This window comes from Emydura macquarii, unplaced genomic scaffold (assembly GCF_026122565.2).
Source record: "Emydura macquarii macquarii isolate MOO-44397 ecotype Brisbane River unplaced genomic scaffold, CSIRO-AGI_Emac_v2 contig_2636, whole genome shotgun sequence".
NCBI classification, from domain to species: domain Eukaryota; kingdom Metazoa; phylum Chordata; order Testudines; family Chelidae; genus Emydura; species Emydura macquarii.
The window spans coordinates 34,258,961-34,271,506 of record NW_027132773.1 but is presented as its reverse complement, the minus strand read 5'-3'; the positions used below and the strand labels follow the sequence as shown (position 1 = coordinate 34,271,506).

General features: G+C 40.6%; 1 protein-coding gene across 4 annotated transcripts in view; it reads right to left on the bottom strand.

Annotated features, from left to right (window-relative positions):
• Nucleotides 1-12,546, bottom strand: part of CELSR1 (cadherin EGF LAG seven-pass G-type receptor 1) — a 256,449-nt gene that overhangs the window by 16,483 nt on the left and 227,420 nt on the right. For all 4 annotated transcript variants that reach the window (XM_067564399.1, XM_067564400.1, XM_067564403.1 and 1 more), the window contains exons 25-26: nucleotides 5,896-6,070; nucleotides 2,108-2,220 (exon numbers count right to left, since the gene is read on the bottom strand). In XM_067564399.1, coding sequence (XP_067420500.1) covers nucleotides 2,108-2,220; nucleotides 5,896-6,070 — 288 coding nt within the window. The remainder of the gene's footprint in view (nucleotides 1-2,107; nucleotides 2,221-5,895; nucleotides 6,071-12,546) is intronic.

Below are 12,546 nucleotides of genomic sequence, written 5' to 3'. Positions count from 1 at the left end.
TGGCTCAGGGCAGTTGCTGCACATGTAGCCAGATTGGCTGCTCTGCAGGGAAGTAACTTCCTCCAGCCACCTGGCAGGAGCTGCAGTTCTTCATACACCCCATTCACCCTTCTCACCTGAAAGGCGAGTGGAGCAAGTGAGACAGCCTTTCCATTCAAAGAGCTCCTGAACTTTTGCTAATATTCATTTTAATATTTGCTAATAATCCATTTTAAGGCACTTGGAAGAGAGGAAGGTGATCAGGAATAGTCAGGATCAGGATTCACCAAGAAAAAGTCATGCCTGACCAACCTGATTGCTTTCTATGATGAGGTGACTGGCTCTGTGGATGTAGGGAAGGCGGTGGATGTGATATACCTTGACTTTAGCAAAGCTTTTGATACTGTCTCTCACAGTATTCCTATCAGCAAGTTAAAGAAGTATGGGTTGGATGAATGGACTATAACATGGATAGAGAACTGGCTAGAGCATAGGGCTCAACTAGTAGTGATCAATGGCTCCATGTCTAGCTGGCAACCGGTCACAAGTGGAGTGCCCCAGAGGTCGGTTCTGGGGCCAGTTTTGTTCAACATCTTCATTGATGATCTGGAGGATGGGGTAGATTGCACCCCCAGCAAGCTTGCAGATGACACTAAGCTGGGGGGAGTGGTAGATACCCTGGAAGGTAGGGATAGGATACAGAAGGACCTAAACAAACTGGAGGATTGGGCCAAAAGAAATCTAATGAGGTTCAACAAAGAAAAGTGCAGAGTCCTCCACTTAGGAAGGAAGAATCCCATGCACAGCTATAGACTGGGGACCGACGAGCTAGGCAGCAGAAAAGGACCTGGGGGTAACAGTGGATAAAAAGCTGGATATGAGTCAGCAGTGTGCCCTGGTTGTCAAGAAGGCTAATAGCATATTGGGCTGCATTAGGAGGGGCATTGCCAGCAGGACGCGGGAAGTGATTATTCCCCTCTATTCGGCCTTGGTGAGGCCGCATTTAGAGTATTGTGTCCAGTTTTGGGCCCCCCACTACAAAAAGGATGTGGACAAGCTGGAGAGAGTCCAGAGAAGGGCAACAAAAATGATTAGGGGGCTGGAGCACAGGACTTATGAGGAGAGGCTGAGGGAACTGGGCTTGTTTAGTCTGCAAAAGAGAAGAATGAGGGGGGATTTGATAGCAGCCTTTCACTACCTGAAAGGGGGTTCCAGGGAGGATGGGGCTAGGCTGTTCTCGGTGGTGGCAATTGACAGAACAAGGAACAACGGTCTCAAGTTGCAGTTGGGGAGGTCTAGGTTGGATATTAGGAAAAAGTTTTTCACTAGGAGGGTGGTGAAGCACTGGAATGGATTACCTAGGGAGGTGGTGGAATCTCCATCTTTAGAGGTTTTTAAGCTGAGGCTTGACAAAGCCCTGGCTGGGATGATATAGCTGAAGTTAGTCCTGCTTTGAGCAGAGGGTTGGACTAGATGACCTCCTGAGGTCCCTTCCAACTCTAATATTCTATGATTCTATGATCCACACAACTGATGCACCAAAATCCAGAACTTATTATTTGGACATGTATATGTGCACATTTATTTGATTTTCCTAACGTTAACTGAGTATATTAGGAAAAATGGTCAATGAGGCCACCAACAAGAGTTGGTGGCCGCACTCTGAGGCCACCAAAAAAATTGTTGTGAGAACCACTAATCTAAAGGTCTTCAGTGCCCAGAGCTTTCCTTGGTATTTACAGGTTTCTTCATATTTCCAAATTGACCCAGCTTTGAGCCAATGTCCATTAACCACCTTCTTGGGATGCTACACCACTGAGTTTGCATTAAAACAAACCTGGTAAAACAGCCCTAAACAATGGCTTTAAATGAAATTCTCATCAAGGTGGTAGGAAAAAGTAAAAAACATGGGCCTGACCATGCAACCATTACTCATACAAGCAGTATGCATGTGCCCACTGATTTCAGTGGGAGTACTTATGTGAACTGCATTTACTTGCACAAGGGATTCTAGACTGGATACAATGGCTTCACATTTAAGTAGGATTATGAATAGATAGTGATAAAACAAAACCAGAAAGATTAACAGAGAACAGTCAGTGCAAGATGCAAACTCCACAATACTTACAACCACAACAATCACAATGGGGCCTGCAAAACTCCAAATAAGGGTGTCATGAACAGAAAGCCAGCAGAAGTCAGGGTTCCCATAGCCCTGTGGGTCCAGACCCACAGCAAGACCTAAATCACAAAACAGAAAGAAAAGGGTAACAGGGAACATTAGTGATGTCACCTGTGGGATAAGGATGTTTGCACCATCCTAATCAATCAAAAGGTTTAGAATCAGTCTGAGTGAGGAACAACGATAACGTGGTTAATAAGAAATTCCAGAAATAGAAAACTAGAAAATAGAAATAGAAAACTAGAAGTAGAAAACTACACTTTTCCAAAGTCAAAACGTAAAACTAATCATCATTCTGTATTAAATATGACTCCAAATTCTTCTGCTGATTAATAAAAAGTTGGACCATCAAAAAGTTATATTAAATGTGTATCCCACAAGTAATTCAGTTTCAATTAGTTTTAGATAGCAGGAATAATACAGAGTAACTAAGCTTTTCGGGGGAGTGACATTTGGAGGAATTTCAATGAGTCAGTGCGCCATAATGACATACACAATTATTTCTCTTATAAACCAAACAGAGAGGTAAGTCTCAACCTCATAGATCCTCCATCAGTAGTGGCTTGAAACCAAACACTGTAGTTTCACGGGTAAGTAAAGCAATTCCTTCTTTTCTTAAAAAAAAGTTTTGTTAGTGAATTCCGTATTTATGGCAAAAACTGGAATGAGAGCTCTAGAAAATGGAGACTCTTTCCCACAGAACAGGTGACAGCCCGGGCAGAAGCAGCATAATCAGCTTCAGTCCTGCCCTGGAGGAGCCATCTCTAGGACAGCTACTAAGCCCATTCAGTTCTAAGTCTCTCTGCCCAGAACACCTACAGCCATGCCAAATGTGCTGATAGATTTTGTGAGGTTGATGCCTGTCCATGTAGAAATGGCTGAGACCACTGATTTATTTCATGTAGAGCACTGCACATCTATTCCTTCTTAAAGATGCAGAAACATCCCAGGGAGGCATTTGACAGATATTATAAGGGAAATGCAAATTATATTATTTGGGAGTCAGGAAGGTGGTAATTGCAATGGCTTTAGGTCCTGATTCAACAAGGCATTTAAGCATGATAGTCTGATTCATGTCTATGGGACTTGTGCACATAGGCAAATACATGCATAAATACTCTGCTGAATGGGGACATAGTACTTTGATGAAAAGGCACTGAATAAGGTAGAGGGAAGGTAGCTGCGTTTCACCCAGCCTGTATAAAGCTTGGCCCAAAGCCAATGATCACATCTGGTACAGGCCTTATAGTCTATGAAAATTCATCTATGGATCTATTTTCTCTGAAGTATGGAATTGAGACGGGACTGCCTCCTCTCCATCTCACTAGGAGTGGCTCTTGCACCACAGCCTTTAGCAGTCACCATCCAGAAAGAATTAGCCATAAATGATTAAAGGACTGTAAAATATATTATACAGCTGAAATTCTGCAGAGGCAGACTCAATGCTCAGAATTCAATCCTGCCATTAGTGTGGCTTTAACCACAATTTGGCCAAACATCTGGCTCTAAAATTACAGTAAAAATGATTTCATTTTCCAAATCCCATCCTATAATCCTCTGTTAAATGAATGGGGCCAGCATTCAACTTCTGTTGAAATCAATTATAAGTTAAAAGGGGGAGTCATCTGAAGGCAGGTTTGAACCCAGAGGATTTAACATAGGTGGCACAGAATCTTAAAATGTCTCAGTTTGCTTCTGTAATATTCAGTTGGCATGACAAGGGTTGCCACAGAGTCTAAAAACCAAGATAGATCCCGCCCAGCCCTGGCCTCAGAACCTCTCTGTGCACTGTGCTACCCTTCCACTTGTGCAGCAGAACTGCGCTGGTTGTAATGTATAGTCAGAACCGTAAGCAACTTTTTCATGTTATTTCAAACATCTATCTCCACTCCACTTCTCACACACTTTCTAAAGATGATTCAGAGTTACTTGTTCATGATCCTAATTTGTTTAATTAGTTGGAATGACATTACAGTCCATGAAAGCAGCAATTTTACTATCAGGACCTTAGAGCAAAATATACTGGTTTGTTATAATATACACAACTACATGAAAAACATAGGTGTGATATACAGGGTCCTCTGAGTTTATAAAATGAATAAAGAGGAGCAGAGTCAGTCAGGATCAGGCTAGCTGACATATTCAGAAACTAACGTTGATTTGGTGGCTGGGCATAATGGTCTGCAGAGCTAGAGGAAGGTTTGGGATCAGTATCTCCCCTGGCCGCCTACAGTACACACAGGATGATGCGTTTCCTGAGAAGTACATTCCTGCACTTCTGAGCTCTAATCTGTGTCCTACGGTAGTATGTTCTGAAATGCAAATTATTCAATGTACTTACTAATCAATGAGTGATGCTTTTTTTTTTTTTTTTTTTTTTTGGGGGGGGGGGGAAGATATGATGTTGCTGTTAATTATGTGATGGTACTGTGGTGCTTGAGTGCTTTTATAAATTAATAGACAGATACTGCAAGTACCCTTAAAAGGGTCACTGGTTTGAAAGACCCTAAGACTTTCCTATTTTAAAGATGGGGACTATCTCTGAAAGTGATAGAATCTTCCAAACTGGCCCACTGTATATTAGATAAGCAGGTAAAGGTGAACACTTTTGGTGTATAGAGTGCCATGGAAAAACTAACCAGGCCTAGACAGGAAATTTCTACTATGTGCATGTTATGGCTATGTAGTTACCTTTTATATGCCTCAGAAAAACTCACACATTTGTATAAATATAATGCTTCACATAATTTCTCCCCATATAACAGTTATGTTTTATCCTTTCATCAACCTGTGAAAATCTAGACTTTATTAGTAATGACAGTATTCTTCTGTTACCTGCAACAATAACAAATAATTGGAGAAAAAGGGGTTAAAGTGTTTGACGCTTTGATTTCATATATTGAAATAAATACAGCATAAAATATTTGAAACAAAAAGTCTCCAACTATTCTGTAAAACTTACTTTCCAAGTTGCTTGTGTTAACTTTACGCTGCTTGATGTAACACTTCATACACACGACTACAAAAATAGGGACTCTTAGGGTATGTCTACACCGCTGTGAAAGATTCGTGGCGGCCCGGGTCAGCTGACTCAGGCTCCCGAGGCATAAATGTTCAGGCTCGAGCTGGAGCCCGGGCTCTGAGATCCCATGAAGGAAGAGGGGCCCAGAGCTTGGGATCAAGCCCAAGATTGAACGTCTACACTGCAGTTTTGTAGCCCTGCAGCCCAACCCCCTCCAAGCCCAAGCAGCTGACCTGGGCCAGCCACACCTGTGTGGCAGGTCTTTTATCGCAGCATAGACATACCCTTAGGTGTACCAGCACAGGAGGAGCAAAATCTCTCTACGCTACAGCCAAAATAATTACAATACAGACAACATTACTTCTGGGGCTTTCAATAAATCTGGTTTTAATTTGAATTCAAATGTTTATACCATTGTAAACATCAGAAAATTACTTTAATTGGGGCAAGTGGCATTAATTGCGCTGATTTGCCAAGTTCAGTAGGATGTCTTCTTGTTTGCTATTTGATACTGCCCAGATTCAGGAAAAAATTAGCCATGTACTAAAGTGCTAAGTCTCACTGACTTCAATGGAAGTTAAGCACATACTTGAATGCTCTCCTGAATAGGGATGCTTTCTTAAATCGGGGACTATCAGTAGAGAACGGCAGTATGGGGAAAGGAACAAAGTTGTTTTGGCTTTTCGTCATTGGCAGCCTACATTTCCCTTACCTGTTATAATAGCAGGAATCCCCCAACCAACGACATAGTAGAACCTCATATGTCCAAAATTGATGTTCCTCACTTCAGTCAGCATGCGGTAGATGTGGAGCTGTTCCACAAACATCCAGGCAAAGGTGCTCATGTAGAAGTAGTGCAGGAGAATGGCTATCACAGTGCACACAAACTGGGGAGGGAAAAAGAACACTGATATTACAGCTGCTCCTGCTGAACCAAAGACTCTTGCAACACACACAAGACTAGATCTTCATCAAATGCTAAAGAAAACATTAAACCTCTACATTAAAATTGATGTAATTCTTTTGTCACAGCCTTAAGACCTCTAGAAAAGTTATTTTGTAAGCCTTTATTTTTAAATTGTGTGCCCTGCATTTGGTCTGACTGTTGAGAATTACACATTTCAGTCTAAAACACTTTCAGTTATTATACCCCCACCTCTAGGACTCTTTTCTGAAGTTAATTTATTTGTGCATATTTGCATACATTTAATAGCTTGGGCCATTCTAACACACACACCTTGTTCTGTGTGCAACACTTAATTTAACAAGAAAACAACATTTATTACAGAAGCAAGGCATGGAGTCTCCACTAGTTTTAATAGTTTAGGATTCACAAAACCAAGATGGAAGCCAAGAGTTGAAATGTTTCTTAGCTGATTACCACCTCTGATCTTTAGCTCCCTTTCACGCTCAGAGGGATCATATAGATTGTTCTCCTGACAATGTACATACATACACAATGTTGAATCCACCTGACTCTGTGCCAAAGCAGGCTTAGCTGCCACATGATCAGCTCTGGGTCTGGTTCTGTTCAATATCTTCATCAATGATTTAGATAATGGCATAGAGAGTACACTTATAAAATTTGTGGATGATACCAAGCTGGGAGGGGTTGCAAATGCTTTAGGATAGGATTAAAATTCAAAATGATCTGAACAAACTGGAGAAATGGTCTGAAGTAAATAGGATGAAATTTAATAAGGACAAATGCAAAGTACTCCACTTAGGAAGGAACAATCAGTTGCACACGTAGAAAATGAGAAATGACTGCTTCGGAAGGAGTACTGTGGAAAGGGATCTGGGGGTGATAGTGGATCACAATCTAAAGCTGAGTCAATAGTGTAGCACTGTTGCAAGAAAAGCAAACATCATTCTGGGATGTATTATCAGGAGTGTTGTAAGCAAGACATGAGAATTAATTCTTTCGTTCTACTCTGCACTGATTAAGCCTCTGCTAGAGTGTTGTGTCCAGTTCTGGGCACTACATTTCAGGAAAGCTATGGACAAATTAGAGAAAGTCTGGATAAGAACAACAAAAATGATTAAAGGTCTAGAAAACATGAGCTATGAGGGAAGATTGAAAAAAACTGGGTTTGTTTATTCTGGAGAAGAGAAGGCTGAGGGGGAACATGATAATAGTTTTCAGGTACATAAAAGCTTGTTACAAGGAAGGAGAAATATTGTTCTCATTAACCTCTGAGGATAGGACAAGAGGAGAGGGGCTTAAATTGCAGCATGGGCGGTTTAGGTTGGACATTAGGAAAAACTTCCTAACTGTCAGGGTGGTTAATCACTGGAATAAATTACCTAGGGAGATTGTGGAATCTCCAGCATTGGAGATTTTTAAAAGCAGGTTGGACAGTCACCTGTCAGGGATGGTCTAGATAATGTTTGGTCCTGCCTTGAGTGCAGGGGACTGGTCTAGAAGACCTCTCGAGGTCCCGTCCAGTCCTACAATTCTATGATTCTATGAACATAATCACAGATGCTCCCATATGGTCTCATTATGTGGTCAGAAGCTGAGAGAAAGGAAAGGAGAAAGATAATGTGGGATGGAAAGGAACATATGAAGGAAGGTGAAGACAGAGCAGGATTTCACACGTATCAATCAGTGGTCATTGCTGGTGATAGTCAAGAATCTTCACTGGCTTGTTGAGGTCTGGAGGTCTCAGAGGATCCTTGAGGTTCACCGATAATGGGCAGAGTCTCAGGAGTGAAGAAGTAGTCTATTAGCCATTCTCAAGGGAATTTCCCAAGCCTCCATGCTTTTATTCTCTGAAATGTTTTTTTTTTAAAAGGGGTCAGAAAAGAGTATGATGGATGGAATAGACCATACCATCATTATCTGCCCCATGAGTTAGCCTAATTACCAACATCCCAATTTTGTTCATCATTATTTAGTTTCAAAGTATGATCTTCGTATAGTCATTGTGTCAGATCAGTGGCCCTTTTTAGTTTATACTTAACTATGCTCTTCCTATCAGCATTCGTTATGAGATGTTATATCATTCATTCTATAAACTTTCACCAGTCTTCCAACAAGTGAGCTTCCAATTGGAGTAGGCTTGCTTAGACCCCAATTGTTACACCACTGGAAAACTAGTCATGGTATCCAAGATCCTTTTGGTGAAAATCACCTTAGAGCTAAGTGGTCCTTTAGTGACACGTTGTTCTAGTGCTGGTATTTTTCCATCTTCTACTTGTTAAGTTTATGTACCTTTAACTGAGCAGACAATGCCTCAGTGAGAGGTGAGACAACTTTTACAAGTGCATAGATCGCATAAAGCTCTGGGATGTAGACTGTGGTCAGTAACTGCTTTCCTCAGGCACAATGGAACTTTCTATCACAAGGGTAGAGCTCATTAGTGCAGGCAACAGAGCTTGTCACAAACCTCATTACCTTCTGTTCCTGTGCAAGGTGCACTTCTTCTAGACTGCTCTAATATAAACACACAGCAGTATGTACATTAAAAAACCCCAAAACCATAACAAAACCCTACCAAAATGAAACACTCTACTACATACACAATCCTCTTCCTGGGGAGAGGGTGTGAGAGAGAATGAAGCTCACATGGCAGATATTAATCACATCACTTAGTGTGCTATTAGAAGGTTTTCAGACACTATGGTGATTAGGGAGGTGTATGTAGAACCTATGTAGAACAGATGTCTTGGGAGCCTTTATAGTTGTAGATTGGCTTCCTGGTAGGGATCAGTCAGCCCATAAAAGCCCTAGCTCAGTCCAACCTAAGCAGGACTCATGAAAGTGAGAGATCTGCCAAGACTAGCCAGATGATGTTCCAGACTGGGCAAGTAAGCCCCACAGCAACGTCTGCCATGGATGAACTACTAACCCAGAGCATCCATCCATGACTGACGAGCCAGCTTTTGAACTTACAAAAAGCTGTGTTTTCCCCACCATTATTGTCCTCTCTCTCCTCACCCTTTTCTCTGTCTGCTTGGCCAAAAATGGGAATAACCACAAGAACCCAGAGCTGAGTTAAAAATCCCAACAAACGGAACTAAGACCTTCTTCCCTAAACAGAAGGGCTATTTGAAAAAACAAGGGACTCTACCTGATATCCTCCAAAACGTTTTGATTAAGATTGGTTTGCATAACCACTCAATTTTAATTTCAGAATGCTTTATCTCTCGTTTTGGATTCTTTCTATTCTGTACATCGCAATCAATACATTTTCAGATCCTGGCATGACTTTTCTAACTTGTTTGCCATGGGTCTAAATAGGCCAAAGTTTCTGCACTCACTACCCTGGACTATGTTTAACAGTTAATGTTGGATAGTGACAGGGTCATGCTAACTCTTTTGACTCTCTTTTTAACCCCTCACATCAGATGTAATACACCAAGTGCTACTGAAAGTTTAGCCTTCAATATAAAGAGCTTTTGCTATATTAACAAAGGTGTGGTTCTTTATGCTTCCTCTGGCACACATCTGTGCAGGCTGCAGCACTGAAACTCTGCCTTTTTCAGGTAAGGAACAAAGAAAATAAATCATTTTCTGTCTATCAATAGTCCATGGAGGATTAAAAACCTCTCCCTGAAATGTGATTGTTCATTTATAGAAACCCATAAAAGCCAGGCCCAATGCCAGCACCTCAGTATTATTTGTGCTCCGACATTCTTTTTCTTTTTATGTTCATCAGTGCATGATGCATTAGACAACTCTCATTCCACACAGACAGATGATTCATTGCCTCAAACACAAATATCTTACAGTCCGCCCTGCTTCTTAAATTGACTGGGGAGTTTGCAAGGAGTGGCCCTGCATGATATAATATGTATTCTACAACTTAAAAAGACTTTTTAAGATGGCTTAAAGATATTACAGTAAATTATGGTAACGAAATCACAGAGAGGAAAAGTGAAAAGGATGGTCATGTCCCTGACATGCTGACACAATGCACTGCAGTATGAAAATACCAGGAAGTAATATTGATGGTATGAACAATGTTTCTAAAATAACCTGCTAAAATGAGCCATTCTTTTTATATCAATTAACTTGGCACTCAGTTTACAAAAAGTAATTGTAAATGATCGCAGTTTCTAGGGGGGTCCTGCAGGGATCTGTTCTTGGCCCACTACTGTTCAATATCTGTATCAATGATCAGGAAGAAAATATAAAAACACTGCTGGTAAAATTTGTAGATGACACAAAAATGATGGAGTGGTAAATAATGAAAGGGAAAGGTCAGCTACAGAGACCGATCTGGATCACTTTGTAAGGGGCTTATCTGAGCAACATGCATTTTCATATATAGTCAAATGCAAGGTCACACTTCTAGGAATAAAGACTGCAAGTCACATTTACAATGGGAGACTGTATCCCGGAATGTAGTGACATTGGAAAGGAGTTGGCTGAACATGAGTTCCCAGTGTGATGCCATAACTAAGAAGGTTAACACAATCCTTAGCTAGGAAATATGAAGTAGGAGTAGGGAAATTGTATACGGCATTAGTGATACCATAATTAGAATAGCGTGTCCAATTCTGGCATCCACACTTTACTGAATTTTTTACAGTTTTTCAACATTCCTTTTTAAAGAGCTACAAGAATTATATGGGGTCTTGGAAAACATGCCTTATAGCGAGAAACTTAAGATGTTCAATCCATTTCGTTTATCCAAAAGATGGGTAAGAAATGACTTGATCATGATATGTAAGCACCTAAAGGAGGAAGAGATATCTGATAGTAGATGCTTCTTTAATTTAGCAGAAAAAAGCATAATAAGATGCAATTACTGGACGCTGAAAATAGATAGATTTATTTTAGGTGCAAATTTTTAACGGCAAGGGTACACTGGAACAACTTACCTAGGGACATGATAGAGAATCTACTACCTGAAATCTTTAAATCAAGACTGGATATCCTCCTAAAATATATGCTATGGTCCCAACAGAAGTTATGGACTTGATGCAGAAAGTACTGGGTGAAGTTCTTTGGCCTGTATTATGCAAGAGGTCAGACTAGATGATCACGATGGACTCTTCTGGTCTTAAAATCTACATATTTTTCACATTTCTCTCCCCTTGGACAATGAAAAATGGATACATTCAGCTTCACTTGTGTTTATAGCTAGCTTATCTTCAAGTTACTTATTTGGGAATTAGAATAAAGGCTGTTTAAAAAGATAGGTTTCCAACAGAAATTTTCAAATAATATTTGTGGTACATTTCTAATGGTCTTATTTTTTGTAAAAGGTTGTTTGTGTTATATGCTTTTCATTGCAGCTCCACCCCTCCTTCTGTACGTTGGCTGTTTACATAGACTACTAGTTCTCTGGTCCAGGAACCTTATTTTTTGCTAGTCTTTATTGCACCCAGTACATAAAACATGAAGCTGTCATGTACATTGTATTTCCCACATTCACAGTTTCAGTCCACGTTGCATTTCCTCATTTTCATATGACACGCACACTGGCCACTGCAGGAGAAGCCTGTACTAAGCTATAAAAATATCCATGCTGTGCCAAAGCCAGAAACCACTATGAATGGAAAGCACAATGTCAGTGTGACATGCTGTACTCCATGTACACACTTATAGTGTGATTTGTGTAGCATTCATGTTCACCCTTAGAGTGTAACTGTGTATTGTCTAATGCAAAGTATGTCATGTAAGGTGTTTTTGGAATGCTCATGACATACTGAACATTATTGTTATGGTAGCATGTTTCCTGCAATGTCATACATATGTGCAGATATGAAACTCTGCTATGTCATATCCCCAAACGTGTCTCACATGGCTTGGATAGATGCAGACAAACACAAAGCTGTGGTTCCACGCCCAGCAGAGGCATGCATACGGGAAGAATGGACTGGCCTAAGCATATCTGAGTACTTTGGCTCAAGAGGGAAAAATCACGCCCATTGCTGGACATGGACGATCACTTGACCCCAGAGCGGGTTGAGGAAACTTGTTAAAAAGAAAGAGGCATCTTTGTCTCAGGGCTCTCCCCTGGAAGATCTATCTTCCAAGCAACAGCAAAGACAGCAATTACCCACGGAGGGGTGGGGATGGGGGAGGGAGAGCCTGGTTGCAAGACACATTGCAACCAGCCTGTGTGGTAAACTAACATCATAGATTGAAAGAGATTGAAATATTAATCTTAGTTTAGGATATGAGTTATCTTTTAGTTAATTGTGATTAACTCCGTGACTCATTATTAATCTTTTTATTTGTATTAATCTGATTTAGATTCACTTAAAATCTTGCTGTAGTCAATAAACTTATTTGTTTGTTTTATCTAAAACAGTGCATGTGGATTGAAAGTGTGCAGAGACCTCACAGAGTGATAGAGTTGGTGCATATCAATTTCTTTGATAAACTGACAGACAAATGTAAATG